Below are 27,275 nucleotides of genomic sequence, written 5' to 3' on the forward strand. Positions count from 1 at the left end.
CATCCCCAATTCCCACCATCCCATTCACAATGCCACACAAAGTGAACGACTCCAACTCCACGCTCGCCAGCCGAGGCAGCAGCAACCAAGTCGTACCCACCGAAGTCCGGAGTAAGTGACCCAACATCCCTGTCCTCGATCTCCAGATTCAGCCCGAGCTAATGCACACCCCCCAGCAGCCAATCCCGTCCGCAAACCTCCGGTCATCATCCACAACAAGGGCGGCCAAATATACGATGAAACACGGCCATCAGACTGGGACAAGCAACGCTGGAAATAGTCTCTTTGGCCCCCGACTATGCCTCTGACCATAGATGGCTCGCCAAGCTAGAAAGGGAACAAGAAAGAAAAAGACGCGGACCATTTTAACCGCGCGTCACAAGAGGTCCAGACCAAAGAAAAACAACAAACGAACACCCAAAAAAACGGCCCAAAGAAAGAGAGCACCGAAAGTGAGGCGATGATCGACTAACCTCCATTTGGGGGAACTCATTGGGCGCTAAACAACCCCCCTTTTTATTTTGGCAAAGGGGAACTGCCTCGTCGTCACCGCTTTAATGCACGCTCTCTCTGTGTATACGCCCCTGACCGAATCGGGGGTTTTCTTGAAAGAGCGTCTCTTCTGATCTGGATTCCTGCCGTCTTTTGCCCTTCCTCATCCCTGCGTCTCCCCGGATTTTCGGGTCTCCACTCTTCTCTTCACTTGTATCATTATGGAGTTCCGGAGGCATTTTTTTTTTTGTTTGCTTTGACACTTTAGACAATGTTTGCCCTTATTTCCCCCAATCTCTCGGGGTTTCACCGTCTTGGGATGGCCCCTGGCTATACTTGTCTCCCCTACCCTACCTCCCCCACCCCTCTCTCTCTCTCCTTTTTTTTACATTCTCCGTTATCCAACTTTACTGGTGACTGTTGAGACTACACATTCATTTCTGACTGATCCCTCGCAGCAAGCTGCAGGGCCACGCTTTGACAGCTAATTGGGCTACGCCCACCCTATCTGTTTTTTTTTTCTATATTTTTTTGGTTAATTTTTTGGTTCCATTGCATAGCGTGGGGAGCAATCTATTATGGATCTGCTGGATTCTGCGAGCGAGAATTGTATAAGAAATATCAATTGTTTTATCATCACAGTAATTTTTTTGGACATGGGGTTGGGCTGTTTCGGTTTGTTGGGACGCTGTGCATGCATCTATGGAGTATAGGACATTTTGGAATATCCATGAGTCATTCGATTATTCTTTTTCTCTTTTTCTCTTGGTCTCGTATTCCTTGTGCGGAGTCTCTTGGATATTGGGATGAATGTACTCTGTATCTTGCAGGATTAGTTGAATGTGTTTCTCTGGTGATGGCGCATAATACGGGTATTTCTGTCATCCATGAAGCCTGGCAGGATGGGTCTGAAGTGACCGAGGTACCTTGTTCGTTTGGAATGGCTGCTCGGGCGTCACTGTAAGGGGCTACCTAGTTTGCTTTGGAATGGGAAATGTCCCGGCAACGTTGGACTTTGCTGGGCCCCTGCCCCCTTCAGATCCTCTCAAGCCGTGGTAGTCACAGAGAGAGATTGGTCCATAGGCGAGCAATCTACTCTTCGAGGGCATAGGAAACATATCTTTAGGTCGTTATATCTGCTAGGCCTTGTGGGTTTACGATATACTCGATAAAAAAGCATGTTGATGAAGAAGAGTATGTACGGGAGCTGAGAGAAGGAGGCCTGGGGAAGAAAATAAAAGTCGAGAGTTGAACAGGATGGAGAAAGGGTTTACGGTCTCGAATTCCCATCGTTCACCGAGATTATTGACCTTTGGGATTGGAGACTGGACTATAGTCATCAGGGATCTCACGAAGGAGACAAGGTACCCTACAAGCATACGGAGTTTAGAGCAACAGACTACATCTACAAAGATCCAAAAAGTTCACTGAAATGAGATCGGATTCAGGGCCGAAAGGCACGACCGATAATCTCGTTTTCATATTTCACACACAAGAGAGAGGTCAAAAATGCACCATGCCTCCCGTTATAACGGGTAAGCATCGGGGGCATGTGTTAAGGGCTAGATACAAAGGAAGAGGAGAGCAGAGGGAGGAAAGACAACCTTTGATAAGTTCAACCAAATTTGAACTCCGGTGTTCTTTCCTCCCCGGAAGACATATAATTTTTTCCGGGTTTTCTCACTTTTTTTGCTTTTTTTGTGACCTCTGTGAGTCCAAGGACCTGGCTTGAGATGGTTGTGTCATTAAGCCAGGCTCCACGTTGCGCAGGGCAGCGGAACGCAGGGATGAAATGAGGCACATTAAAAACCGATTTTGGGAGTTTTTCAGAGGGCGCGAGGTGAATGCAAACAGGGGACAGGCAGCCATGCTGCTAAGGATCGTGGAGGGCAAAGGGGATTGGGATATCAAAAGCGCTGCGCCAACTGGCGCGCAGAAATACAACAAAAGTACAAGGATATGTTGTGGTCCTTGACATGTAGAAGAGAAGTAAATATGACGAGGGGAGTGGGGGAGGGGGTGGGTGTGGGCAATAGCAAAAATGTATTCTTGAAAAAACAAGTAAATCAACATGGCTCGCGCTCGCAATGCTAGATGGTTAAAATCAAGTGCAACTGATGACCCAAAATTAATGGGTATGGGAAGCAAATGGGTATGCAATTTTTGGAACAGGAAGTGAAGGGCTGGTCTCGACCCCGGCTCCTCAGAAACCGGAGTCAAATGCAAAGCGTGAAAGGACGAAAGAAGATGCAGTCAAGTTCGGAAGATATGGCACAGATTGACAGCCGATATTGCGCATTGAATATTAGAACGAGGATATCGAGTCAATGCGGAGGAAGAATGCGGGTGAACTGTTTGGAAATATGTGCAACCAATTAACAGTTCGTTTCGGTCGTTTCATTTACATCCCACCCTGATAAGTCTGGCTGATTCCCATGTGAGTAGGCGCCGCGGGGAACTGCTGGAGAGCTGCTTGTTGAGCCATGTACATGGCCTCCTGCTGGTATGCTTCGGTGTTCATGTATTGCATCTCAGTGGATGGGGTGGGGGAAGGTGAGCATCCATGGTGGCCAGAGGGAATTTTGTGGGGCAGATCGTGGTTCGCCATGTGCGCATGGACATGCATGAGTGCCTCGTTGTCTGGCGTGATGGGAGGGGTTAGGTACCCATGCGGAACAGCTGTTAATTGCTGTGACTTCTGAGGGGGTGGCAAGACCCATCTCCCCATTGTACGGCTTGGACTCGGTAGGGGTCTCCACAGGAGGAGTGCAACGGGCGTAGTTGACCAATGAAGCTTGGCGGTTAAGGAAATTTTCCATCACCTTGGAGACACGAGAGTAGTGAGCCGAGGCATACTTGCGAGCAACGACCGTCGAGGGTTGATGCAACTGTTGGGACAAGGCAACCAGAGTCATTGAGTCGTATTGCGAAGCCCAGTGAGTGTGACGAGGTTGCGGTCGATTGAGAATGCAGCGCGATAACGCAAGGGCGGCACGAGCAAGTTCAGATGACAGCTTGCCGACAAAGTCTCGGTGGAACAAGGCAATCTCTAGGATGTAAAGAGACATGTGTTCCACTTCGGGGTCGTACGCATCATCGAGAACAGCATGCTGCAAGAATGCGTCGACAGTCGGGTGTCCAATGGACCAGCCAAGTGTCTGGAGAACATGCCATTCCATTTGAGTAAACATATCGTCATCATAGAGAGAACAGCACATCGACTTCAATTCTTTGATGGTGGGAACGCGGTCTTTCTTATCATTGTACTTGGCCGCAATAAGCAAAGCTGCACAGCCAACCAGCTGATAATGACGCTTGTAGACCACACGCTTGGAGCAGTAACGGTCCAACAGGTTGATCGCCAAGAACAGAGTCGATGGCAAAAGCTGGAATGCAGTGTGAGCTTCAATCAAGAAGTCAAGTAGGTAAGGTCGCATGAACCACTGGATCTCGGTTTGGATGTCAATTGACTCGACGTCGGGTAGGGTTTGGTTCTAGATAATGAGATCAGACCGAAGGCCAGCGCGAGAGGGGTTTCAGTTGAAACTCACATCCATTTCCTGCATGTGACTCAAGACATCGTCCCGAAGTTGCTCACTGGTGAGATTAGACAGCTCATCTGCCATGACATATTGGCGTTCACGAGCGACCTGCTTGTCATGCTCCTGCTTTGCCTGGCGCTCCTGACGAGCCCGTTGTTCCATGCCATAATCTTCCTCCACAAAAAAGGTGGGACAAGGGCGGTAGTTGCGATGATAATCCATGATTGCGGGAGTACTTGGATCGACCAACGTACTTCGAGGTATGAGCTTCGTTTCAATGAAGGGATGTCTGAAGAACGGGTCTATCAGACAACGACGGAATTAAGAGAGTGACAGTCGTGGTATTAGTGTATAGGAATGAATGATCGGAATGTTGTAGCGATGAATGAGTGGACCAGCGTGAGAAAGATGCTGTAAAAAAAAAGGCGGCCGAAGGGTTCCGAGGAAGAAGGGTCTTCAAGAGCGGAGGCTGAAGAGCATTAGGATTAGTGGAGGCCGTAAGCAAAGCAAAAGAATTAAGAGAGTGACGCTTGAGTGACGGGAAAATGAGAGAAGAGAGTGTGGGAAAGAAGACAGCACGAGGTAGGAGAGATGTGGTAGAGAAATGTCTTGATAAACCATCTGCGATAGAAAGGGTCATCGCTCCTTCGGAGGGGTACTAACCCAGAAAAGCGCCTTAGGGCAGAGGAGCACAATGCAACCCTTACCGTGACAGCAAGACTGGCATCTAGGCAGGAATGATCCGGTGAATTAGGATTCTGTTGGATACCAACCAAGAGATGAAAGCACGAGTCAACGTCTTCACCCCTAGGCTAGTGCTGCGGAATGTGGAGTGCAGGAGGATAACCCTATGCAGGGGGCCACAATCATCAGGGGGGAAGGTCTTGGTAACGGAATGGTAGGAACTCACTGTTCAATGGTGTGATGAATTGAACAAGAAAAGGCCCAGCGAAGAGATTAAAAGAGATTGTTGGATGGGAAAGGCGTTAATGATTCCAAGAAAGAACAAGTCCACGTCAATAGAGACAAAGTGGATTTATATCGGAAATAAAAATCAGGTAGAACAAATCCTAACGCAGGCAACAATGTCAGTCACCTATTTGCCAGTCTATTCACAGGATCCAAAGATCTTGATGGCAATGGAAATCAACCATTGACGATAATGATCGAGTGCATTGAGGTATGTGGTGCTGTGGCCTGATCATCCGGCATCCGGCATGTCCCAAGGGTATAATGTGTTCCTTGGCCCCTTAGATGGCCCATGCCGCAAGATATAGAAGCAGTTCAGGAGCTGGTTGGACATTGGTGAGACACAGTATGTTAAAGCCCTGGAAATATGTTCATTCCTAAGTGTGGTCGAGAACATAATTTTCCGAGTGTCTCGCCGCCAACCTTCATCACTCGAGAACCCGTTCTTATCTGACTGTGGGCGCACATTGTGTTTGCGTGACGAACGAGATCTCGACGGGGGATATGTGAGCGTGCGTTGAATGGTCGAATATGGTTGTCAAAAAAACCGATTTTGCCCGCCAATTTTTCATGCACCTCGGAAAGGGTTTCTTTCCTCTCTTCTCTTTTCTTGCCTCATGTCGAAAGATATTATGGGATACTCGTCTATCCACCGGACCATTTCCAACACTCGACACCATGCACACCTCAACGCACCCAAGGAAAATTTAAGACTCCACACTCACCCAACTTATATAGCTCAATGCTTAATCTGATACTGAAAGCGAATTCGTATCAATGAGACGTCAACCTGAATGGGTTTGTACACTGTCGCTCGTCTAACCGGCAGGAGCTGGAACAGGAGGGTCGAAGTGGTCGAGGTCCGAGGATCAGGGAGGCACCGGGCGGACAGGGACAGGGAAGGGGTCGCCGTTTGAGCTAACAAACGTCGAGGTGTAAGATCAAGATCGAAGGTAAATCGACTTGACTTGAGTGCTAGTACAGCGGGTTGAAGAGGATTGCGTCGACTGGAATGTCGTCGAATCGTAATCCAACCAGTAGACCAGACTCTGGGGGTCTCCGCAAATTGGCAAGGGGAGGAGAGAAGGGAAAAAAAGGGGGAAGAGGAGAAAGGATATGAAGAAGAGAAGGAGAGAGGTACAAGGAGGAGCTTTTTTACTTTCTCTCTCCAGGCGGGTGTGGAAAGGGAAAAGGAAAAGGAAGAGGTTAAGAAGCTGAGACAAAAGACACGGAGATACACACGGAGAGAGAGAGAGCTGTGGTATGGTAATCGACGAGACGCAGAGTGGAGGCTGAAGTAGCGTAAAGTAAATTTACAATTGGCGGTACTCCCGCCAAAGTACGGAGTACATACAGGGTACATGTACGGCAAACCATAATTTACGTATCCGGGAGGGGTAATTTTAGCACCTTTGCGCTGCAAGGACATCAGACAGATGAAACCTGCAACACAGCTCCCTGTCTTCTACCTTTGCAAGTATTCACGGTGTTTCAATTGGAAAGAAAGGGCGTCACTGTCTAGGTAGACGAGTCCGTACCGACCTTGTCGGTACCTAGGGAGGTAATACCTAGGTACGCAACTCCACAGAATTGACGATTGCAGGTTGCCAATTGCCCATTCGGGTATTGAACAGTGAATCGGATGGATATACGGCCTTCACATTACCCTACCACTCTTCCTCCATTATGTCACTCCTCTTCTGCCCTGTTCCAATGCAACAACGCTGGACTTTCGAGCCAGTCACGATTCCTACTTCTTTTTTTCTGGGTGTTCCTGGCCAGCCATTTCTCTTCGAATGCGTCTAGGAGGTTGCATATGCTATAACTTTGAAACCCGAATTGCGTTTTCAACTGTCTGCCGCGACCCAGTCATTTTGTTTTGAGTCTAGTATTTTGTAAGGAGAGGCCGGAGAGATCTCCGTAAGACCATTTCAGTACTCCGTACTCCGTACCTTTCGCCAGTTCCCCTACTCGGGACTCTCTTCACTTGGATTTCTTCTTCCCTTTTATGTACCTACATGTAGGTAGCACTCTGCATCCCTCGTCCATCGAAAGTTCCTGCGTGTTCTCTGTGGGAATAGCCAGAATCGGCATACAACATTGAGCCGAGGACATGCGAGGTCCGGCCCCAAAAAAAAGGGCTCCTGATCGACCAGTATTAAGACCAATCCTCGGCCATTGTTGGCTCGTCATCAAGCACCTTAGCCACTAGTGCCGCACTGGGCTGGATGGCTCTTACTTCAGAAAGCCTCCGATACGGTCGCGTCCCAGGGTCTCCTGCAGCCTGTGGGCGCTGACTGGTCCAGAAGCCTGGTCCTGTTGACTTCATCTCGCGTGTCGCGTTCTCTCAGGTCCTCAATCATTATCGATTTCCCGAGCCTCCCTGGTCGTGCAGGGATCTCGTCTTGCGAGTCCCATGTGGGGGGACTATTGCGGTCGCAAAAGCAGGTTCTCGCGTCCGTAAATTGGGGCGTATTTTCCTGGTCCTTCTTTTTTGCCCTTGGACGTTTAATTCACTTTAATTAATCCGTGTTTCCCCTATTCTGGAGAGGGTACGGAGTAATTTACATGTACTCTGGTAGTACGCACTCTTCATTCCCACGGCCTCTGCCTACGACACGCTCTGTACTTGATTTACCCCCAGCTTCTCGACCGGAGATAAGGTTTCTAGACGTCTCGACTCCTAGGCACTTGGCCAATCTTCAACCCCATGTACAGATGTACTCTGTACTTATGACGCTACATGATTGCGATCCGGGAGTTTTTCTGTCTCTCCTTGCTTCGTTGCCTTGCAAATACAAATGAAACCACATCGGACGCTGGCACTCGGTAAGGTCCCCAGATTAACTTCAGCCATTGAGTGCATCGCCGTAGACTCGGGAGTATCATGCGACTCAACCGTTGGTCTATGATATGCACAAAAAGGCGCAATACATCAACAGACTCCAGATACAATCGGTTTACGCAGGCCTCCGTACCTATTGCAGCCTGCTATGCGGCAATGCATAAAGCCTTGGTATTGAGTGGATCCAGATGTTTCTGAATACCTCAAGGAATGCCATTCAAATATCCGATCTCTTCCTTGAACTGAGCCCGCTGCCCAAGCCACTGTCCTCGACATTTTCCGCTCCATGTCCTCCGTACTCCGTAAGACTGACAAAGGGAAGAGATAGGCGATGGCCACCAAAGGGCCGTTCTCGGACTGTACAACGTAACAAAAGCAAGGGACATCCGAAAAGTGGGAATTGAATTGAATGATGGACACGGCTGATATGCAGAAGCAGATCACAAGCACTGTACGGAGGATAACTGCAATGTCTGGTTAGTAACTCACCATTTCATGCCAGGGACTTTAGTTGCGCCATACCATCCCCATACCCAACTCGGGACTTTGGGTGGTAATTTAGTTACACAACTATTGGAGTTCTCCATTCACTAGCATTACGAAGAGGAACATGGTCGGTTCTCAGACTTCGGGTTTCCATTGACAGGTCTGGCACCATGCAATGCGTCGATCCGACACCCCCTATCCAAACACTCTCCTTTTAGGCAGATACCTACATGTACTGGGACACTTTCGGATTCCAATCAACACTAATTTGCATTCATTAATGTCAGAGAGTACGGAGTACGGAGTCCTGAATACTACTTCGTGTACTTTGTGTACTGCGTACTCCGTACTATGGAAAGTTCTCCATCCCCACTACTCCGGACCTATTTTGAGATGTACAACCCAGCCAAAGCGACGGCCCATCGAAATATTGTCCCACCTAAACACAAGCCTGACACGGTGTAGGAAGTACAGCCTCCTTAAAACGTTTGAAAACAGCAAGCTCAACGATAGCCACTGAACTGTAAGGGGCAATTGGACCAAATGCCATCTTTGCAAAGCGACCCGAAAGAAAGGGGGGCGCCACGGACCAGGCCATGCAGCAAGTTACGTGGGTTGCGCTGGGACACCTTTCACTGCACGGTCTCAGGATTCAATGAGTAATTAATTTCTCAATATGGAGTACGAAGTCCTCCGTATGGAGTATGGAGTATCCTTTTGCCCAGATGGCTTGAAAACTAGTGCGGCGCCGATATGCTTCCGATGCGTCCAGCCGTCACATGTTGTGCTTTTGGAAAAGGGGAAGGTGAGCCTTGGTCTGTCCGCTGAATCCTGCTTCGTATTATGTTTCAATTACTGACAACAGGGGAAGTTCCCAAGGATGTGGGTAAGTCTACTGCGTACTCTGTACGGAGCAAGTAAAGCGCGCGCATATGGCGATGGGGGATAATTTGAGTCTGGACTGGTCTAAGACGTCCATTGGCCCCGGACTCTTTAGCTTCCCGCGACGGATGAGGTCGCAATTTTATCTATTTTTAAGTGTAAGTTTGAGGGGGTTTGGATGAATTTTGTTCGGTTGCTTACTCCGTACGGGCAACGGAGCACATAGATCATTCAAGGGATGCCTGATTTGAACCTTGTCTCTTGGGTGTTTGGCAAGAATGGGGTACATCTTCACTTGCAAACAGCAATGTAAGTCAAAGCCTTCAAGGAGGTATCCATTTGTCTACGAATGAGACGTGGGTTCGGTCCATTACTTCGATTGTTGCATGATATGAGATCCCCAGACGGGAGACGGTTCCCGAAGTAGAGGTGGTCTCCCTTGCTCATGATTTTGGAGACCAAGACAACAGTCTTGCCTGTGAGTCTCATTGCTTCTTTTGTTTGTGGCTGGGAATATAGATGTTTCGCTCCATGAGGAGAAACTGCACATACTGTGATAGACAGGGGTTATAAGCTGATATCATATAGGTACTCCGTAGTACAACATAGAGTACGGAGTAGGCAGGTACACCATTGACGAATCATGTCCAATATATGGACTCCGTACAGGTTCCTCCCAGATATCACCCATTCAAGAGCGGTGTGGATTGGATAATTTGATATCTGATCGAATCATACACCAGCTGCATGTTCTGCGTCAAATGTCAACATTGATAGCTGAGATGGTTGGGCAATTGCAAGTGGATACTTGGTGCACTCTGTACACACAATACTCCGTACAGGCACTACTCCGTACTCCGTACTTGGTTTATAGTTGATACTCCATCCTGATACATTCCGTACACAGTAAACTACTTTAAAGACTTGCAATCCTCTTTACAGAACACCTTAGTGCGATACATCCCACCGAAAACCCGGGAACCCGATAACAAAAAAACGTAAATGTGTGGGATCCGTTTTTTTCGCCTCACCTATGGATCCGTTGAAATTAATGCTCAATATTCTGACCATGGAAACATCATACCTTAGGTAGGCAAGTCCTGACACAGCACAAAACCAAAACTCCACCAACGGTTATCCCAGGGCCGTGCCGGAATGTATCAACCATGGGATTGGAAATGAACAAATCCCAGCTTTTTTTTTTCTTTCCTATTCACCGTCTAACATGGTTTCATCATATACGGAGTACATGTAGGTTAGGTATGGACATCATACAAGTCCACGTTCTTTGTTATTCCGCCCCGCCCCGTTTGACAGATTTCCGCTCCACCGTCTGCGAAAAAAACGAAGTGGCGGGACGGTGGCGGTGTCGGATATCACGGGTACCGTATGTTGTACGCACACAAAGAACTCGGAGATTGAAATTTGTGGTTTATCTCGGGTACATCTGTATGTTTCTGATTTCTCTGTTGTGCCTGTGTATAGGGCTCACAGTGAACTATCACAATCTTCAAGGTTTACGCAAAGTTTTGAAACTGTTACATGCTGAGGTACCTACTCCGTATATTGGAACTGAATGACTATCTTGATATCCACCCATGGACAGGGCTGGACAAAATAGTTGATTACGTATGAGACATTTCAAGTTGCAGATTTGCTCACTGTGGTCATACATTATTGTATTGGGAAATATGTTGTGGCCATGACCGGTGAAAATTCGACGTTTCATGGTTCTTCTGCGGGGAGTTAGACCAATGTTAAGAAGAGTTTTTTTTTTTGCACTTTCTGGGAAACTGCTCCACTATCCAGATTTTCTTCTCCTTCTATCTTTTTCTAGTTGATCCTTAAGTTGGAGATATTTCAAGGGTAGTGGACAAACATGAATTTCATATAGGCTGTTTGTAGGTTCCTGCAACTAGTCCAAAGCGCATACTCCGTACATATACCTAATTTCCGATAATCTCCGTGGATGATTATTTGAGTGTTTCTGTACCGAGAGAGTATCATCTTCTTAGGAGAGTTCCTTGTCCTTCGATGAATTCGTCAAGATTCCAGATATTCTGCAGAATCTTCGTGAAGCCCCACTGTGATCAAGAACATCAACCATGATCGGGGTTAAAGGCAATATGGCCGAATTGGGCCTAGCGCTATATACCCAGCTCGACTGGGGCAGCGGAGGCTCAAACCATGGTTGCGCTGGTTTTTTTCGCTCCCCTATTCCCCGCCCCTTTTCCTTAGCTTTCTTTGCAGTCGCCACACCGCATATCACAAACTGGCCATCTGATAAGCAAGGAACCTAGGGAGAGAAACACAAGCGTCAATTAGATTGATCGATTCGGTCAGATCTTTCTCAGCAGGACCTCTCCAATTTATCCAGGTAATCGGAGCTGTAAGGCTGTTCAGTACTGTACATCGCTAAACCGGACGGGGTTTAGGGCATAGAACAGGGTGGGGAATACCCGTGTAAGCAAAAAGAGCAGGTCCACTTGGAAGCTTTACAATTTCAATGTACGATGTACGGAATATTACTGTACCTAGATACTGACTTAGGTAGGTACATGCCGCATCTGTACATGCATATAAACCCAGGTCTGTTCCAAAGAGCGACATTGGGTTCGTATCTAGGTGTTTTTTCTGCTGCCACGGACTTTTCACGAACGCCGGATGCGTTTGAACTCATACAGGTAAAAGTATGGTATAAATTGCACTTGCGCCCGGTATCTCTTAGTCGACATTAGTGGTACTGATGGCCTCGGCATAGTTTAGTCCATGCCGTCATTGCCAGGTTCGCGTCCCACACTTCTTGACTTTAATATCGCGCGTTCGACATATAATGCAGCGCTCATAGCCAACACATGAACCAAGTTTTACCAAAGGTGCGGAGCAAGAGCAATGCTGAGCCAACAAGTATCAAAATGAGCGAATGTGGTTTCCGTTCACATGCAGTCGGCTGCTCGGTCACCTTCCACTTAGCCGGATAGGTAGCCTTCGATCTTGGCGCGAATCCTAGCAACATCTCGTTCGCGTTAAATTGACATTGTATTTGAATTGCTGATCTGGCGTCTTTTTGTCCTTTTCTCCGACAAAACCAAAACACTGGCCTCCGGGGCTAGATGCTTTCGGTCTTACTAAAGGCCGATGGGCTGAAACCCAAAATGAAACACATCGTGAGCTGAAAGTTGCTAAATCTGATCTTTTGGGCCCTATCGAGGTTGCGCCGATGTGACCTCATGCGATTTCAGGGGGTCATCTAGCAGATTGTCCACCAAGACATGAACACTATCGGATCTGCCGAAGAGCCCCCGCCCCCTGTATGTCGACAGGATCGCTCAGCTGGATACGAACATGAAGGTGGAGCTAGCTTGCACCCAGTCTCTTGCTAGAGTAGCGAGGACCAACCGCAGGCCGACGGGAACTAATCTAATTGAGTTCGATGAGTCCGGTTTTGCGGCAACTCCCTTCAAGCCCGTCAACAAGAGCACCACTGGATCGAAAGTGACTTCAAACCGAGACGCGACATGAACGTGATCTGACCCTGTAATCAATCCAAGGAGACCTTCGTTCCCAGATATCAATAGCAGCAAGATCCAAGCGGGCTAATAATACCATGTTCTCGGAATTGGGTCCGAGCCCACGCTGATAGGGCGCCAATAGCCACCCCCGCAGCTGTTGCCTGTCTTCGAGTTGAATTCAGCTGCAATGTACAACATACGGAGTACGGAGTACTCCGTATAATCTGCACAAATGAGGCGTTTCTTCTTGGACTCGAATGTGTCATGACAGCACGCCTAGCTACGATACACGAATTAAATGAGCTATTCCATCAGGCTTTCCACAACGCATGTCATGCACTGGTTCTCCTGATTTCGTGCCTTTTGCCCCTCCTCTCCCACACATACATCGGCCATCCAATTATGATGCTCAGAGTCATATCAGCCTCCCCTGTCTTTTTAGTTCGTATGTATTCGTCCAGTGATGTGTTGTTAAGGTAATTGGATGTGGACATGTCCATTGCAGAGCCAAGCGCAGTCACAGCCTATCAGAGGAGCTTCTAGGGATATCTACAGGTATCTCAGAAATCTGATGCATAAAAAGACGGGAGAACCTTGGATCTTACTCTCCAAATCAGCCACAACAACCATGACAAGCTCGAAAAGAAAAATGATGGCTGTCTCTGACGTGGCAAGCCACCGGTAGACAAGTCTCTGCTTTCTGTCGAGGTGCATACAAAGAACTGAAATGAACACATCTGACTCCCTCACGAATACAATCAGCTATTGGTGAGAAGGCTGTGTTTTCTCATGGCATAGTGCATCTATTTATGCGGATATGTCTCTAAGGCGCTTGGACTTTTGGGTAGATGCTCTGCTGGCTCCTTTGCATCTTGAAATTGATCTGCCATATGTTTCGACGAGTACAATGCAGCTGATGGCACACCACTGAAATTCTATATCGGACTACGCCCCCGATTGTTCACGATGTCTACGATGTGGTTGCGCCGACAAAAGTTTCTCGGATATCCAATGATGCCGCCGAACACCTTTGCTTCAGGCTGCATCAAGTCCGAGTCAGGTTGTTGATCAATGGAATCGCCATTGATCTCCGAGGATCAGAGTTGTAGACCGCTTCTCGCCGGTCGGTCGATTCGAAATTTGAAACCTGCTCATATCCTTCTATCTCAAGGAATCGCCGTAGAAAAATAGACTAGTCACAATGTTCGTGAAGTCGCACGAATCCTTTATACATTATTTCTACATTCATCTGGTGACGACTCGTGAAGGCCCCGGGCCTACAAGCACTGTAATACATTCGACATTACTATATGTCTGCGTATACATGTGTTCTCTGTATAACTCGTTCCTTTTTGAAGTTGAGATCCTGGCAAGCGTAGTGAGCAAGACCACCATTTTTTGACCTTGGGTAGGACTATCAAAAACCTAACTATATCCAAATCATTGGATAATTTGTACCTATGTAACCTCGAGGATCTATCTAGTCCTTCTAACCTTCCGATGTTGTTTTCTCGTCGCATGTCAGATGAATGGATGCCTGATATGCAAGGCACCACAACAACCCACGTGATCTCGGGGAAACTTACCCGACTAGCTAGAATACTCCGGCCGCGAAAACTACAGAAAAAAAAAGTGGCCGCGCAACAGTCGCAAGCAAAGCTTCGGCACCAACGCTATAACCTCCCATTTTTTGTTTCAGAAATGAGTGTCTAGAGGCTGATCTTACAGCCCGAGCTGAACTATATTTAAATTGATCTTCAGCATCTCCATTTCTGATCTGCACACCGTTCAATTCCATACAGCCCCAAGGCTTTCATATCTTCAGTCATGGATATCCACCGCTGCCGTTTCGTTTCATATAACCCACAGGCGATCAATGCGCTTGCATTCTCTCACCCTCCATCAGCAGATCTAGCTGGACGTGGTGTGCCTACCCTCCGACTTGCGATCGGTCGTGCGAACGGCGATATCGAAATATGGAACCCGATGCGCGGAGCCTGGTTTCAGGAGACCGTGATGCGTGGAGGCAAGGACCGAAGTATTGAAGGACTCGCATGGACTCTTGATCCTCAGGAGGACGGGCCCGATGGCACCAAACTGCCTGGAAAGCTACGTCTGTTCAGCATTGGATATTCTACCGCCGTGACCGAATGGGATCTTGAAAATGGCCGCCCGCTGCGCCACTCCAGTGGAAACTATGGGGAGATCTGGTGTCTTGCTGCGCAGCCGCGCTGGCAACCAACCAAGGGCAAGGATGGAAAGGTGGTTTCTGCCTCCGAGGGCGAGTTTACGGGCCAGCATCTCGCCGCAGGATGTGCGGACGGGTCAATTGTCATTTTGTCTACTGCCGATAACGAGCTCAAGTTCCTGCGCTTGATGCGTCCCTCGACTAAAAGAGCGCGCGTCCTTAGCGTTACCTTCCAGAACCGTCACACTATTGTCGCCGGCTATGCTGATAGCTCCATTCGTCTCTTCGATATTCGCACTGGTCAGATGCTGCGCACAATTTCCCTGGGTAAGGGTCCCACAGGTGGCCCGAAGGAACTATTGGTCTGGTCGGTGAAATGTTTGCCGGATGGCACCATCGTCTCCGGTGACTCGGCTGGTGAAATTCGATTCTGGGATGCAAAGAACTATTCTCTCGTTCAACGGATACAGGGTCATCTTGCCGATACACTTGATATCGCAGTGAGTGCCAACGGAGATACTGTCGTTAGTGGTGGTGCCGACCAGCGGACGGTTGTCTACCGCAAGAAGGAGGGCGAGAAAGGCGACAAGAAGGGTCGCTGGGCTGAGGTTATGCACCGTCGTTACCACACCCACGATGTTAAGACATTCGCTGTCTATGAAACCAGGGATATCAGTATCGCCGTGTCTGGAGGTTTGTCAAATCTGCTTCTTATTACAATGTCAAACACAACTAACTCTTTGGTCAGGTCCCGATGCCACACCAATCGTTCTGCCTCTTCGTGAATTCGGAAAGGAACACCACCGCAAGCTTTCCAGTCTTCCTCAAATTCCCCAGCTCACCTCTGCGCCGTCATCTCGCTTGGTCATGAGCTTCTGGGATAGAGAAGTGAGCCTCTGGCGGGTATCTCGAGGTCCCGCATCTTTGCACGAGAATATCGATGGACAACGGCACAGACTTGTTGGAAAGGTTTTGATACAGGGCGAAGAAAATATCTCATCGGCAATGTTGTCCTCAGATGGCAAGACACTCGCTGTTGCAACCATCGCTGAAGTCAAACTGTTTTCTCTCCGTCGGCGAAAGGGTGATGAGAAGGGCACTCTCCGCATTCAAAAGATCGACGTACCCAAGTCACTTTCGAATGAAGGTGCCCGCCTTGTGACCGTTTCCCCCGATGGCCGATGGCTTTCAATTGTCCGTCCCAACAGTGATATCTACATGGCACGGATCCAGCCCGCCTCCGCATCCAATGAGAAGCCTCAAGTGCTGTCGCAGTTCGCCAAGCTCAAGAGAGCCACACGTCATGTTCGTCACGAAAAGGCATCCCACGGAACATTGGGTGACTATGAGAGAACGATACGATCAGTTGTGTTTTCTGATGATAGCAAGATTCTCGCGAGTGGTGATATCTCCGGTTGTGTCGACACCTGGGTCCTGGGCACAGCCACCGGATCCGCAAATGGTAATATCAAACGTCAAGAGGCCGATGATGATTCATCCGATGACGAGGACGAGGATATCGTGATTGAGGGCGAGCGCTGGACTACCGCCGCTACTGAATCACCAATTCCCCGTATGAAGTCCGGTATCACTTTGCTGTCTTTCCGTCCGAAGTCTGCCCCTACACAAAAGGTCATCACCAATGGCACCAAATCATCCGAAGACCGACTGATGGTTCTCACAAGTGAGCACCAGCTTATTGAATTTGATGCTCGGGATGGAAAGTTATCCGACTGGTCAAGACGCAACCCCAAGGCATACCTCCCTGCAGAGTTCCGGGGCGTTAAAGACCGAGCTATGGGCTGCATGTGGGACCTCTTCGAGGGCCGCGAGCGTCTATGGCTCTACGGAGCCTCGTGGTTGTGGATGTTCGATTTGCTACAAGACTTCCCCTCCCCCGAGGAGGCTGAAGCTCTCGCCGAAACAAACAAACTCGCGGGTGCGCTCGTTAAGGTATCAAAGCGCAAGCGCGATCCTCTCGATGACGACGAAGAAGAGCGGAGAAAGCACAACACCGGTGCCGGTGACCGAATGCCACAATCACAAATGGAGATTCACTTTGGTACTAAGGTCCGCAAAATCGTTGGCAGTGATGAGTCCCAAGGCGAGTGGGTCGCACTGGACAAGGAACGTACCCGCGTCCCAGGCGAAGATGAGGAGGCCTACGAGTACGACGAGACTTTTGCAGCCACCAATGAGTCAACACTCGCTCGTCTCCGACGTGGAGATGGAGCCCCGGCCACGACTGAGACCCCCCAGAAGGGATCACAGAAGAGCCGGCCTAGTGCCAATGGCGCTGGCGACACCCCGAATAAGCAGCTGGTGGAGGCCAACGGCACCTCAGCTCAGCCTCCGCGTCGTTGGTGGCACACGTATAAATACCGTGATATCCTCGGCATCGTACCTCTCAACACCCTATCGAGTGACGATTCCGACGACCAGAACCCGAGTGGGAACTTGGAAATCGCCGTGGTGGAGCGACCCATGTGGGATGTTGAGCTGCCTGGTCGTTACGTGAAGGACTACGAGTGAAGCAGAGAGATCTGGAACAAAAAATAGAATGCAGCTGATTCAGACATGTAATTTGGTCATTTGAGCATTTTTGGAGGAGCGCATGTTATCGGCGCCTAATGTACAGTGATTCTGAATCGATGATTACCCTTCCCTTCAAACACCAGTGTGTTCATAAGTAGTGGACTCCCGTATATTCCCGGCTGAGACAGAAGGAGTACTACAGTTCACAAAGGGCAGCTCGGGGTTTGAGACCAACCGCAACCCAGGTGCGGGGCCCTTAGGCATGAGACATTTAAGCCTCCGAGCTCAGCTCGACTTTTTGTAACCTCTGTACACCCTGGTCTATTCTCCCCTCTTTGACTCGCTCTTATACTGGCCGTCTGGTCTCCGTGAATCCCGAATCTCCTTCCGATTCGCTTATCGGGCTTATCGTCACGTCAACTGGAAGTCCAACGACACATCTTCCTTTCATAGACCCTCTGAAAGGGCTCTGGATACTTTTCTCTTATAAACCAACTCCAACTCCAGTCTGGCCAGAGCATAAACCCTCGAACATCTTTTGAGGAGGTCTACAGCAGGACTGTGTCCTCCCGAATCGAAGCCAGGGCGGGGCCAGACTAGTTCAATATCGAAAGAGCAAACACGCTGCTCGTCCCAATAAACGACCCGCATCCCTATATTAGATCCCAGTTGCCAGCTCTCCCTCTGCTACTTCGAACTCACCTCCCAGGACCCTCGACTGCCATCTCAGATCCCTACAGAAACACACCCCCTCCACCACACCGGCAATAACCGCATCAAGCTACAGCCATCATGGGACTCTCCTACAATGTCTACTTGACCGCCAATAAAATCTTTGGCTGCAAGGGGTGCAAGACTCATCTGGCAGACTACAATGACATCATAAGTCGGGTATCGTACATCATTCTACCCAATCCACCCCATTGAACCCCCATTTCTCTGCCACGCATTCCATGAACTATTGCTAACCCAGGCTTTTTTATTGATTTCCATAGAACTTCCGAGGCCAACATGGGAAAGCATATCTCTTCAATACTGTTGTCAATGTCACCCAGCGTGAAGCTGTAGAGCGCAGCATGACGACTGGTCGACATATTGTGCGCGATATCGCCTGCAGACAGTGCCATGAAACGGTAGGATGGAAGTACGACAAGGCATATGAGAGCAGTGAGAAGTACAAGGAGGGCAAGTTCATTCTTGAAGAGGAACTACTCTGTGTTGTTTGTTAATGCGAGTGAGATCTTGTGTTGACGTTGCTGTTGCTCTTCGGTTCAAGTACTGGAGGGCCGATCTTCGGGTTTCGATATTTGATACGAGCGGGCTGCATTATCTGAGCATTCTTGATGTTTTTTTTTGTTACGCTTTCTCGAGACTGATTCTTGTTCTATGCTCTTTTCCCAGCTCTGGTGTTTGCGAAACGGCGTTGCAAAGCGCATTTGATTTTTTTTATGTAGTTTCTCTGGGCCTCACGGGGCTGGAACCAGATATTTGCAGATGTTAGGCAGGCCGTTTTGCCGATGCGTCCTTGAAATACAGGTTGATGGCTCATATATCTTTCACGTAGAGTCTATACATAGGTCTGTTGGAGCCATGAGATAAAGCCACCTACATTCGCTTTGATGGCCACACTTATTGTCGCCCTTTTGTATTCGCAACACTAACGGTGCCAGCAGAACGTCTGTATCCCACTCTCAGTGGAGACCAACCCAATGTGGGCTCAGAGGAGCAGCCCCACCAGATAATTCGCACACAAGCCCGAGACCGGGGGATTTAGTTGATAAAAGCTCTGGGATCCCACTGCAATCGGATTTCCCAGACACTGGACTAAAAGTGGAATCGGAATATTTTCCCACCGAACATAGTACATGTAAGTCTCGACTTAAAGTGGCAGATATACCTATACACAAAAAAGATTAATCATTGTTCTCAGAATGGTTGCTACTCCCTCAGATTCCGGTATGATGCAGGCGGTTGTGTTCCACGGCCCTTATAAGGTGGCTGTTGAGCAGAGGCCGATTCCTAAGGTGCAGAACCCAGAGGACGTTGTGGTCAAGGTGGGATATACTGCGCTTTGTGGGAGGTGAGATTGATCTATATATAGCTCTAAGACAATTTTTGTTGATTCTTGTATAGTGAGCTGCACATGTTCCGTGGCGTGGAACCTGCAGGTACAGGATTCGTCATGGGCCATGAGTTCGTGGGCGAGATTGTTGAGATGGGCAGCGCCGTCAAGACTCTCCAAAAGGGTGATCGTGTGGTCACTGCTTTTACTACTTCATGGTAAGTGGCTTTCAGACCTACTCCAGAGGGTTCAATGCTGACATTATCTTAGCGGCGAATGCTTCTACTGCAAGCAAGGGTGGTCTTCTCGCTGTGATAAGAACGGTCTTTTTGGGTGTGATAGCTTGGATGGTGGACAGGCTGAATATGTGGGTTCTGATGCTCTTATGCTATGCTGTGGTACTAAATTAAATAGGCCCGAATCCCCAATGCTGAAGGTTCAGTCATGAAGGCTCCCGAGGGTGTCGACGAGAAGTATCTGGTGCTCATGGGAGACATCTTCCCTACAGGCTGGTTTGCGGCGCACAATGCATTCAAGAACTCGACTCCCGAGCAAATCGCTCAACAGACAGTAGTCCTGATTGGATGTGGACCGGTTGGTCTCTGTGCACTCATCAATGCGCTGGAGTACAAGCCCAAGCACATCTTGGCAGTTGACTCGGTCCCATCGCGACTGGAACTTGCCCAGTCACTCGGTGCTGAGCCGTGGAACTTCCAGCTGGACCGAGCTGGTCTGGACAAGCGTGTTCGGGAGCTGACAAACGGACGTGGTGCCGATGCCATCATTGAAGTCGTTGGGTTGAGCCCTGCCTTGCGCACTGGCTTTGAACTGGTGCGACCTTTCGGAACGATCAGCAGTGTGGGTGTTCACAACGGAGAGGTAAGATAGAAGCCGGTGCTGATTCAATTATTCTTTGCTCAATGACCTCTTTCGCAGATTCCTTGGGATGGCAACGATGCCTACTCCAAGAACCTCACTGTCCAGATGGGCCGATGCCCGGTTCGTTCTGTTGCGCCCCAGGCCCTGGAGGTGCTCAAGAAAAACCAGCACAAGCTTGGGTAAGTGCACTGCCATCCCCTATGACAGGGTGCTAACTATTGGAATAGCTTCATGGCCGATAAGATTATGCCACTTTCGCAGGCGGTCGAGGGCTATGAGCTATTTAACGCGATGAAAGTACAAAAGGTGATCTTCCAGGCGGACCAGTAGATATGAAGAGAGTATAAATAGAAAATGGTGAACAATGAAAGTAGAAAAGAAAAGAAAAGAAAAATGGTTATAAATGCTAGGTGGATTCGCATATGGGGGGGGGGAGGTGGTTTCGCCTCGTCTCCGCTTAAGGCACAACACTCAGCTCTTCAACTCTTGCCTCTTCAACTCCATCCCTCACCCTTCACCCTTCTCCTTCTACCTCCCTTCTCCCTTCTCCTTTTCCGACCTTCATCTCTCTTCTGCTTCTACCTCCCTTCTCTCTTCTCCTCCCTCTGATCCGAGATTCTGCCGTTTTCCCCCTCCCATCCATTTCTCCACTTCTATCTCTTCCTGTGAGTCCTCACCTGAGCAATCACATACGATTTCAAAGAGCTTTCTCAGTTTGCTGAGCTTTTGCGCATTGTGACTTGTGACATGCGCTTATCTCTTGACTTCTTCGTTTCGCAATACTGACTGTGCCGCTATTTGAGAAGTCTCTATCCGCATCCCGCGACCGTACGGTCTCAAAAGAATTCCTACACCTACCCCCACCTCTGTCAAAATGGACACCGAAATTCACCAAACCACCGTCGTGGATGAGCCTATGACCGATAACTTCAACGACAACATCGCTGATCAGGGTGATCTGGAGACCCCTCTCAAGACTGAGGAGGAGTATGCTATCGCTGAGCTGACTCTGCGTGCCATCGTTTCTTCCAAGGAGGCCGGTGTCATCATTGGTAAGGCCGGCAAGAACGTTGCTGACCTGCGCGACGAAACCGGTGTCAAGGCTGGAGTCAGCAAGGTGGTTCCTGGTGTGCATGACCGTGTCCTGACTGTCACTGGTCAATTGCGCTCGCTCGCTCGGGCCTATGCGATCGTGGCAAAGGGCCTCCTTGAGGGTGCCCCGCAGATGGGCATGGGCGGCGTTGTCTCTAACAATGGAACTCACCGTATGTAATTTCCCTTGGATATCTCTTTCTATCCCATAAGAAGACCCCACCCTTCGAGTTTGCGCTAACTTTCCCCAGCCATTCGCCTTCTGATCTCCCACAACCAAATGGGAACAATCATCGGACGCCAGGGTCTGAAAATCAAGCACATCCAGGATGCATCCGGTGTTCGTATGGTTGCGCAGAAGGAAATGCTTCCTCAGTCGACAGAGCGCATCGTTGAAGTCCAGGGTACCCCCGAGGGCATCGAGAAGGCTGTCTGGGAAATCGGCAAGTGCCTGCTTGACGACTGGCAACGTGGCACTGGTACTGTTCTCTACAACCCCGCTGTGCGCGCTTCTCTCGGTGGATCGCAGCCACTCACCAACAACGCTCCGGCTGGAAATGGGTACCAGAACAACAGCAACAGCCGTCAATACAACCGCACCGGCAACGGTGCCGACTTCAGCGATGGTAGCTACAACCGCCGATCCAACTCCGATGCTGGCAACCGCGGCTATCCCCTGGTGACGGAAGATGGCGAGGAGATCCAGACCCAGAACATCAGCATCCCTGCGGACATGGTCGGTTGCATCATTGGCCGTGCTGGAACCAAGATCACGGAGATTCGCCGAAGCTCTGGTGCTCGGATTTCCATTGCCAAGGCTCCCCATGATGAAACTGGCGAGCGCATGTTCACCATCATGGGAAGTGCTCAGGCCAATGAGAAGGCCCTGTACCTTCTCTATGAGAACCTTGAAGCCGAGAAGACTCGCCGCAGTCAGCTCCCCCAGGAGTAGATCCCCCCTCCCAGGTCCTTTCTTGGGTATGTGCGGATGAGACGGTCCTAGCGGGGGCTTCTTTGTGTTCTCTGACCTTACGACTTCTTTGGAGACTGTCGGTCACGATCAGCGGCGGTCATGTGCTAGCGCTTCTTTTATTGTGTTTCTTCTTATTCTTCTATCTTATTTCAAGTCCTTCTTCTCCCCTTCCTTTTTTCCTCTCTTTCTCTCGGCTCTCTTTCGGGGCACTGGCCCTCGCCATGGACGCCGTCGCTCAAAAAAGTTCACTGCGGTGGATAGATGGTTACACAAGCGTATTAATACCAGGTCTCTGTGATCTTCATTGATCATTGTGCGTTGAATTGAACCGCAACCTGCGATCAGAACCCTCCAACTTTACTACGTCCATCACGGCAGCCTCACGCCTCCATTTCCCTCTTGCTTCCCACATCCAGCTGAGCTTTCACCGTGATATCTCTAATTCGTCTTTACCCCGACTCCCGAACCACAGACTCCGTCGCCATCCCAGTCTCTACCTCCTTCCCTGTCCTTGTCCTCGTTCCACCTTTGTACGCCGCCGGTGAATAGCTGGCGGAGTATATTGATCCTTGTCTTTTCTCCACTCTTATCTCCTCGACTTATGTTCCCTGTTTCTTGTCCCCCTTCCTCTCTTCCAACTCCTACCTTTTTTTTCCTTGTTGCCGTGTACCTTGACCTTTGAAAACGAAACCTTGAAACAATAAAAAAACGCTTCCCTAATCCCTCCCCTATTATGTATCTCCTCGTTGCGTATCTTGTCTGTTTTGAGGAATATGAATATCGGATGTCAATGTTGGTAGAACATTGACATTATCTGAATCTCATCAAATACCCTAGAAAGGAATGGTTTTGATATATGTATCGGTAGATATCATTCTTTCTCTTCCAGTACATGTTGATTTATCCGTTAGCTACATAACCTACCAGGTATATACAACAGATAATGTATGTGTAGATAATACATAATCCTATCTTAGAGCCGATTCTAGTATACGGAGTATCTCAGGCTATGTCCTGCACTATACTCTATCCAAGCAGCCACCAGTAGACAACAATACAACCACACAAATTGACAGAACCCATAAAAGAAGACCTTAAAACATTCAATTCATTCCATTCAATCATCATTATGTAAATGCTCATTTGTAACACAGACAAAAGAGAAAAAAAAACCATCCTACGGGCAACGAACATAGATATGAACGCTGCCCGCAAGACATAAAAAGAGGGATGAAACAGAACAACAAAGAGAACAAGAGGGAAAAAAAAGTAATAAAATGACATGGAAACCCTAGGGTGAAAATGCTCAAAGCCACTCTGGAAGAGTGTTATGGACAAGAGACGCCGCCAATGGTTTTGTTTATACATGAATTGGAGAAGGAAAAAGCATCCACAAACGGAGTTGAGAGTCCGGGGATGGCAGGGCTTTTTTTTTCTGTCGGGGAGATCATCACCCGAAGACAGGAAAGAGAAAAAAAATTGACATAGAAGTAATTGGAAAGGCGTGGAGGAAAGTGTCTTTTGTTTCTTTCGCTCGGTTCAAAACACAGGAGATTCGTCAAAAATGCATACTTGTAAAGGATGGTGAAGACTCCATGTTGCTATGGGTGGCCAGGCTTGGAGGAAGTATTGCGAGAACGCCGATGTTAATAGAAACAGGATCAGATGCGGGAAATCGCTGCGTTAAAAGGGGGGGAGGGGGGATTGTTCGAGATGGATGTGACCGGTTTTTGTTTTATCGGCTGTTGTGCCATGGGAAATGAGACGTTAATCGATGCTATCGTCGAGGTTCACATTATTTGAGGTGGCTGGTGTGCGGTTTCGAAGACCGAATCTTCGGGCTCCCAAGCTGTTTGTTCGCAGTCGTGGAGTTTGGATTGGCGTGTAACTGGTTGCCATTTTGCTTGATGGGGTTGAGAACCTGGTCTGGGAGGGTTCTATTTGTTGCGGATTTCGGGGGTGGTCTTCGACTGCGGTGGCTTGTACGTTGTTGGAGGAGAAGCTAGGGGTTAGGCCGTAGCGGCGAGACCCGGCCTGGATGTTGGAGCGAGAGGTGGCAGGAGTATAGGTGGCAGGGCTCATGTAGCTTCGACGGAAGGAGACATTGGATGAGAGAGTCGGTGTCCGAGGTTGTGATGGTGGTTGTATTTGTGACTGGGGGATTTGTGATGATTGGTATTGCGGGGAGCGGGGAACTGGCGCTCCAGAAACACCTTGATCCTGCTGCGCACCGGAGACGGAGCGGGATACTGTATGGCCCAGAGAGAACCGATGCCGAGAAGTGGGTATCGCGGTGGGGGCAATCGGTGTGTTGATCTCTGTATTGGACCGGGAAACCGAACGACCATATGGACTTTCAATCTCTCTGTTCTCATCGCCAATGGTAAGCCTGCGGCTGCGGAGAGAAGTCGACATGCGATTTAGACGACTGGTTGGGGCAGGTATGCCGGGCGGTTGGTTCGGGCTCTGTTTTGCATCTGTCGTATTCCCAGGGCTGACATTCATCAGTGATGCTCGACGTGCTTCAAGGCGACTGGAAATACGATTAGTGCTATGACGCCGCTCAACTCCTTGGATATCCTGGAACGATGGCATGGCATGGATGCCATTCGGTAACGGAGGCTGCACGTTGGCATCGTGGCTTGACGACGGACGAGCTTTCTTCAGTTGCTCGTCGGTCAGGGCCAGACATAGCTCGGTCAGGCTACGGCAGACACTGTCCGCTTTGCGGCGGGCATGTCGTTCAGGCGAGGTGTATCCTCCGTTCACAACAGAAATGCTGCCCGACGGTGCGCTATTGGCGCCCAACGCCGTGGAAAGATTCATAGCATCGGTAATTGTCGCCTCGAGGGAGGTGTACACCTCACCGCTCAAAACAACTTTTGCTTTGGCCAATGCGGATTGCAGAATAGGGTGCACTGGACTAGTTTCGGTATCTGCAGCCGAGACGCTGGTTCTGCGACGATTCTTGGGTGAGGAAGATAATGTGGTGATGGCTGTGTTTGCAGTCCGAGGTCGTTCATCGGTAGGGGTGTACATTGCCGCCGCGGATGACGAAGGCAGCTTGCCTGTCAGTTCGAGCTTTTTGATCCGATCCTTGAGATCATCAAGTTCATCCCAGACAGTGGATGGCGCTGTGGTGGACAATGTGGACTCCGTTCCATCCGCGCGCGATCGCTCTGTATCCGCTCGTGGTCGCCCGGTCACTTCACCGGTCGATGGCTGGCGACTGCTTCGGATTGTAGAAAGGCCCGATTGGCGATTAGTGCGCGAATCGTACATGGGCGCGTTCCCCGCAGAGGGAGTGCGCGGTGAGGTCTCTGGGCTTGTACGGCTGAAGCGATTTCGTGGAACACCAACAGTCGACCGCGAGCCAGATCCCAGGGTACTGTAGCGGAACCGAGCTGAATCGTCTAGCGGGTGGACGGATGAGGCCGGAGTGTGAACAGAGCTGTAGGGGGTCATCGGGGCATCATTTTGAGAAAGCAAGGGGTTATCGATATTGCTGTGTCGCTGATCGGGTGAGGGGGTTTGTTCTATCGCAGGCGGACGAAGACTCTGGCTAGAATATCCAAGCCGCGACTGAGATACTTCATTAGCTTACGAGGGACTTGCAAGAATGTTTACGCGGGTAACCCGATGGAATGTCAGAAGCGACCAAGGAATGCGATCGGGTTCTGTCCGGCTCACGCCATGGGGATTCAATCTCACTCACCCGCCTAAAATCCGAACGAGCTATCGAATCGCGACGATCAGAATCGGTTCTTGCGATGTTTAAGAATATATCCTCATTTTTCGGGCGGCTCTCCTCCATCGAAGACAAGTCCTCGATCTCTGGTCGAGTCCCGTTTAAAGTGCTGTTGAACGAGCGAGCGTTCTCGTTTAGATTTCTGGTCGCAGAGGCTCCAGAATAAGCCAGACTTGATGGCATGATTCCTTTCACATCAGGGCGATCTTGAGAAAGTTCGTCTGTTCCGGGCCTCTTCGCATTGGAAGATTCAAAAGCTTGGGGGCTGGGTGAGCTGAAGCTCAGGACGGATCGCCGGGCGCGGTGCAATAAGGAGCGTTTCGGGGTTAGATTGGGTGTTTCATCACCAGTGGGGCCATCGAAGCGAGTGTTCAGCGACAAAGAACGCGAGCGAGAAGGACGCTGGAGATGATGATCCAGGCGATTGCCCTGGTTGGGCTCCAAATAATGGTCACGGGAACCTGCAGCCATCGTTCCGAGGGTACGAGAGTCACCATGTACTGGGTACGAGGTGCGAAGTATCGAAGTATCAAAGTATCAAAAGTATCACAAGTATCAAAGTACGGATGTTTCGCGATCTCGGATGTTTCTGGGGAAAGCTATCTAGATAGGATTGCATACTCCCGATGAGTTGGAAACATGCACAGGCTCACGATGGCAGGAGGTACAGTGAACTTGACCTGTCAGACGGCAAAGGAGAAAGGCAAAGTTTTTACATGGAGTACTGGCGGATATACTCCGTACACTGTGGGTAAATTTCGATCTAGACGAGCCCTGTGTCTGTGTCCGATTGGAATATTGTGCATGCACATTTCTACACAGCCAAACAAGCCTATTTGGTGAAATCTCGAAAAAGGGACGATCTCAGTGACCTCGGTGACCTCAGTGACCTCAGGGTACATGGTACAACCCCGACCTGGGATTCCCATTGAATTGATCCCAATCCGGAGAGTATTTCCCAAAACCTCAACGGAGAAGGATTTTTTATTTTTCCCTTTGCTGCTGCTTGTGCTGTGTTATTTCCACGAACCCAGCAATTTAACCGTGGTTCATCGTGGGTGGGTTCCGTG

At 49.4% G+C, this 27,275-nt stretch overlaps 6 protein-coding genes across 6 annotated transcripts; 4 read left to right on the forward strand and 2 right to left on the reverse strand.

Moving 5' to 3' along the window:
• Nucleotides 1-29: 29 nt before the first annotated feature.
• On the forward strand, nucleotides 30-280 carry N7457_008373 (uncharacterized protein; the record flags this gene model as incomplete). The annotated part of the gene is made up of 2 exons (XM_057179416.1): nucleotides 30-111; nucleotides 147-280. 2 exons carry the CDS (start codon nucleotides 30-32, stop codon nucleotides 278-280), a joined length of 216 nt encoding a protein of 71 aa, XP_057027802.1.
• Nucleotides 281-2,893: 2,613 nt separating this feature from the next.
• Nucleotides 2,894-4,256, reverse strand: N7457_008374 (G1/S-specific cyclin; the record flags this gene model as incomplete). The annotated part of the gene is made up of 3 exons (XM_057179417.1): nucleotides 2,894-3,171; nucleotides 3,209-3,986; nucleotides 4,044-4,256. The coding sequence occupies 3 exons, from the start codon at nucleotides 4,254-4,256 to the stop codon at nucleotides 2,894-2,896; spliced, it is 1,269 nt and encodes a 422-aa protein (XP_057027803.1).
• Nucleotides 4,257-14,555: 10,299 nt separating this feature from the next.
• Nucleotides 14,556-17,448, forward strand: ura7 (small subunit rRNA maturation protein UTP4; the record flags this gene model as incomplete). The annotated part of the gene is made up of 2 exons (XM_057179418.1): nucleotides 14,556-15,609; nucleotides 15,665-17,448. 2 exons carry the CDS (start codon nucleotides 14,556-14,558, stop codon nucleotides 17,446-17,448), a joined length of 2,838 nt encoding a protein of 945 aa, XP_057027804.1.
• Nucleotides 17,449-18,243: 795 nt separating this feature from the next.
• N7457_008376 (Alcohol dehydrogenase superfamily zinc-type) lies at nucleotides 18,244-20,722 on the forward strand (the record flags this gene model as incomplete). The annotated part of the gene is made up of 8 exons (XM_057179419.1): nucleotides 18,244-18,342; nucleotides 18,447-18,675; nucleotides 19,402-19,531; nucleotides 19,585-19,731; nucleotides 19,784-19,880; nucleotides 19,928-20,392; nucleotides 20,450-20,571; nucleotides 20,620-20,722. 8 exons carry the CDS (start codon nucleotides 18,244-18,246, stop codon nucleotides 20,720-20,722), a joined length of 1,392 nt encoding a protein of 463 aa, XP_057027805.1.
• A 544-nt stretch (nucleotides 20,723-21,266) lies between these two features.
• N7457_008377 (KH domain-containing protein) lies at nucleotides 21,267-22,436 on the forward strand (the record flags this gene model as incomplete). Its single annotated transcript, XM_057179420.1, has 2 exons — nucleotides 21,267-21,657; nucleotides 21,736-22,436. 2 exons carry the CDS (start codon nucleotides 21,267-21,269, stop codon nucleotides 22,434-22,436), a joined length of 1,092 nt encoding a protein of 363 aa, XP_057027806.1.
• A 1,788-nt stretch (nucleotides 22,437-24,224) lies between these two features.
• Nucleotides 24,225-26,676, reverse strand: N7457_008378 (putative LPXTG-motif cell wall anchor domain protein; the record flags this gene model as incomplete). Its single annotated transcript, XM_057179421.1, has 2 exons — nucleotides 24,225-26,039; nucleotides 26,173-26,676. 2 exons carry the CDS (start codon nucleotides 26,674-26,676, stop codon nucleotides 24,225-24,227), a joined length of 2,319 nt encoding a protein of 772 aa, XP_057027807.1.
• Nucleotides 26,677-27,275: the final 599 nt, after the last annotated feature.

The sequence above is a fragment of the Penicillium paradoxum genome, assembly GCF_028828445.1.
Source record: "Penicillium paradoxum strain IBT 22861 chromosome Unknown utg000007l_segment0_segment0, whole genome shotgun sequence".
Taxonomy (NCBI): Eukaryota; Fungi; Ascomycota; class Eurotiomycetes; order Eurotiales; family Aspergillaceae; genus Penicillium; species Penicillium paradoxum.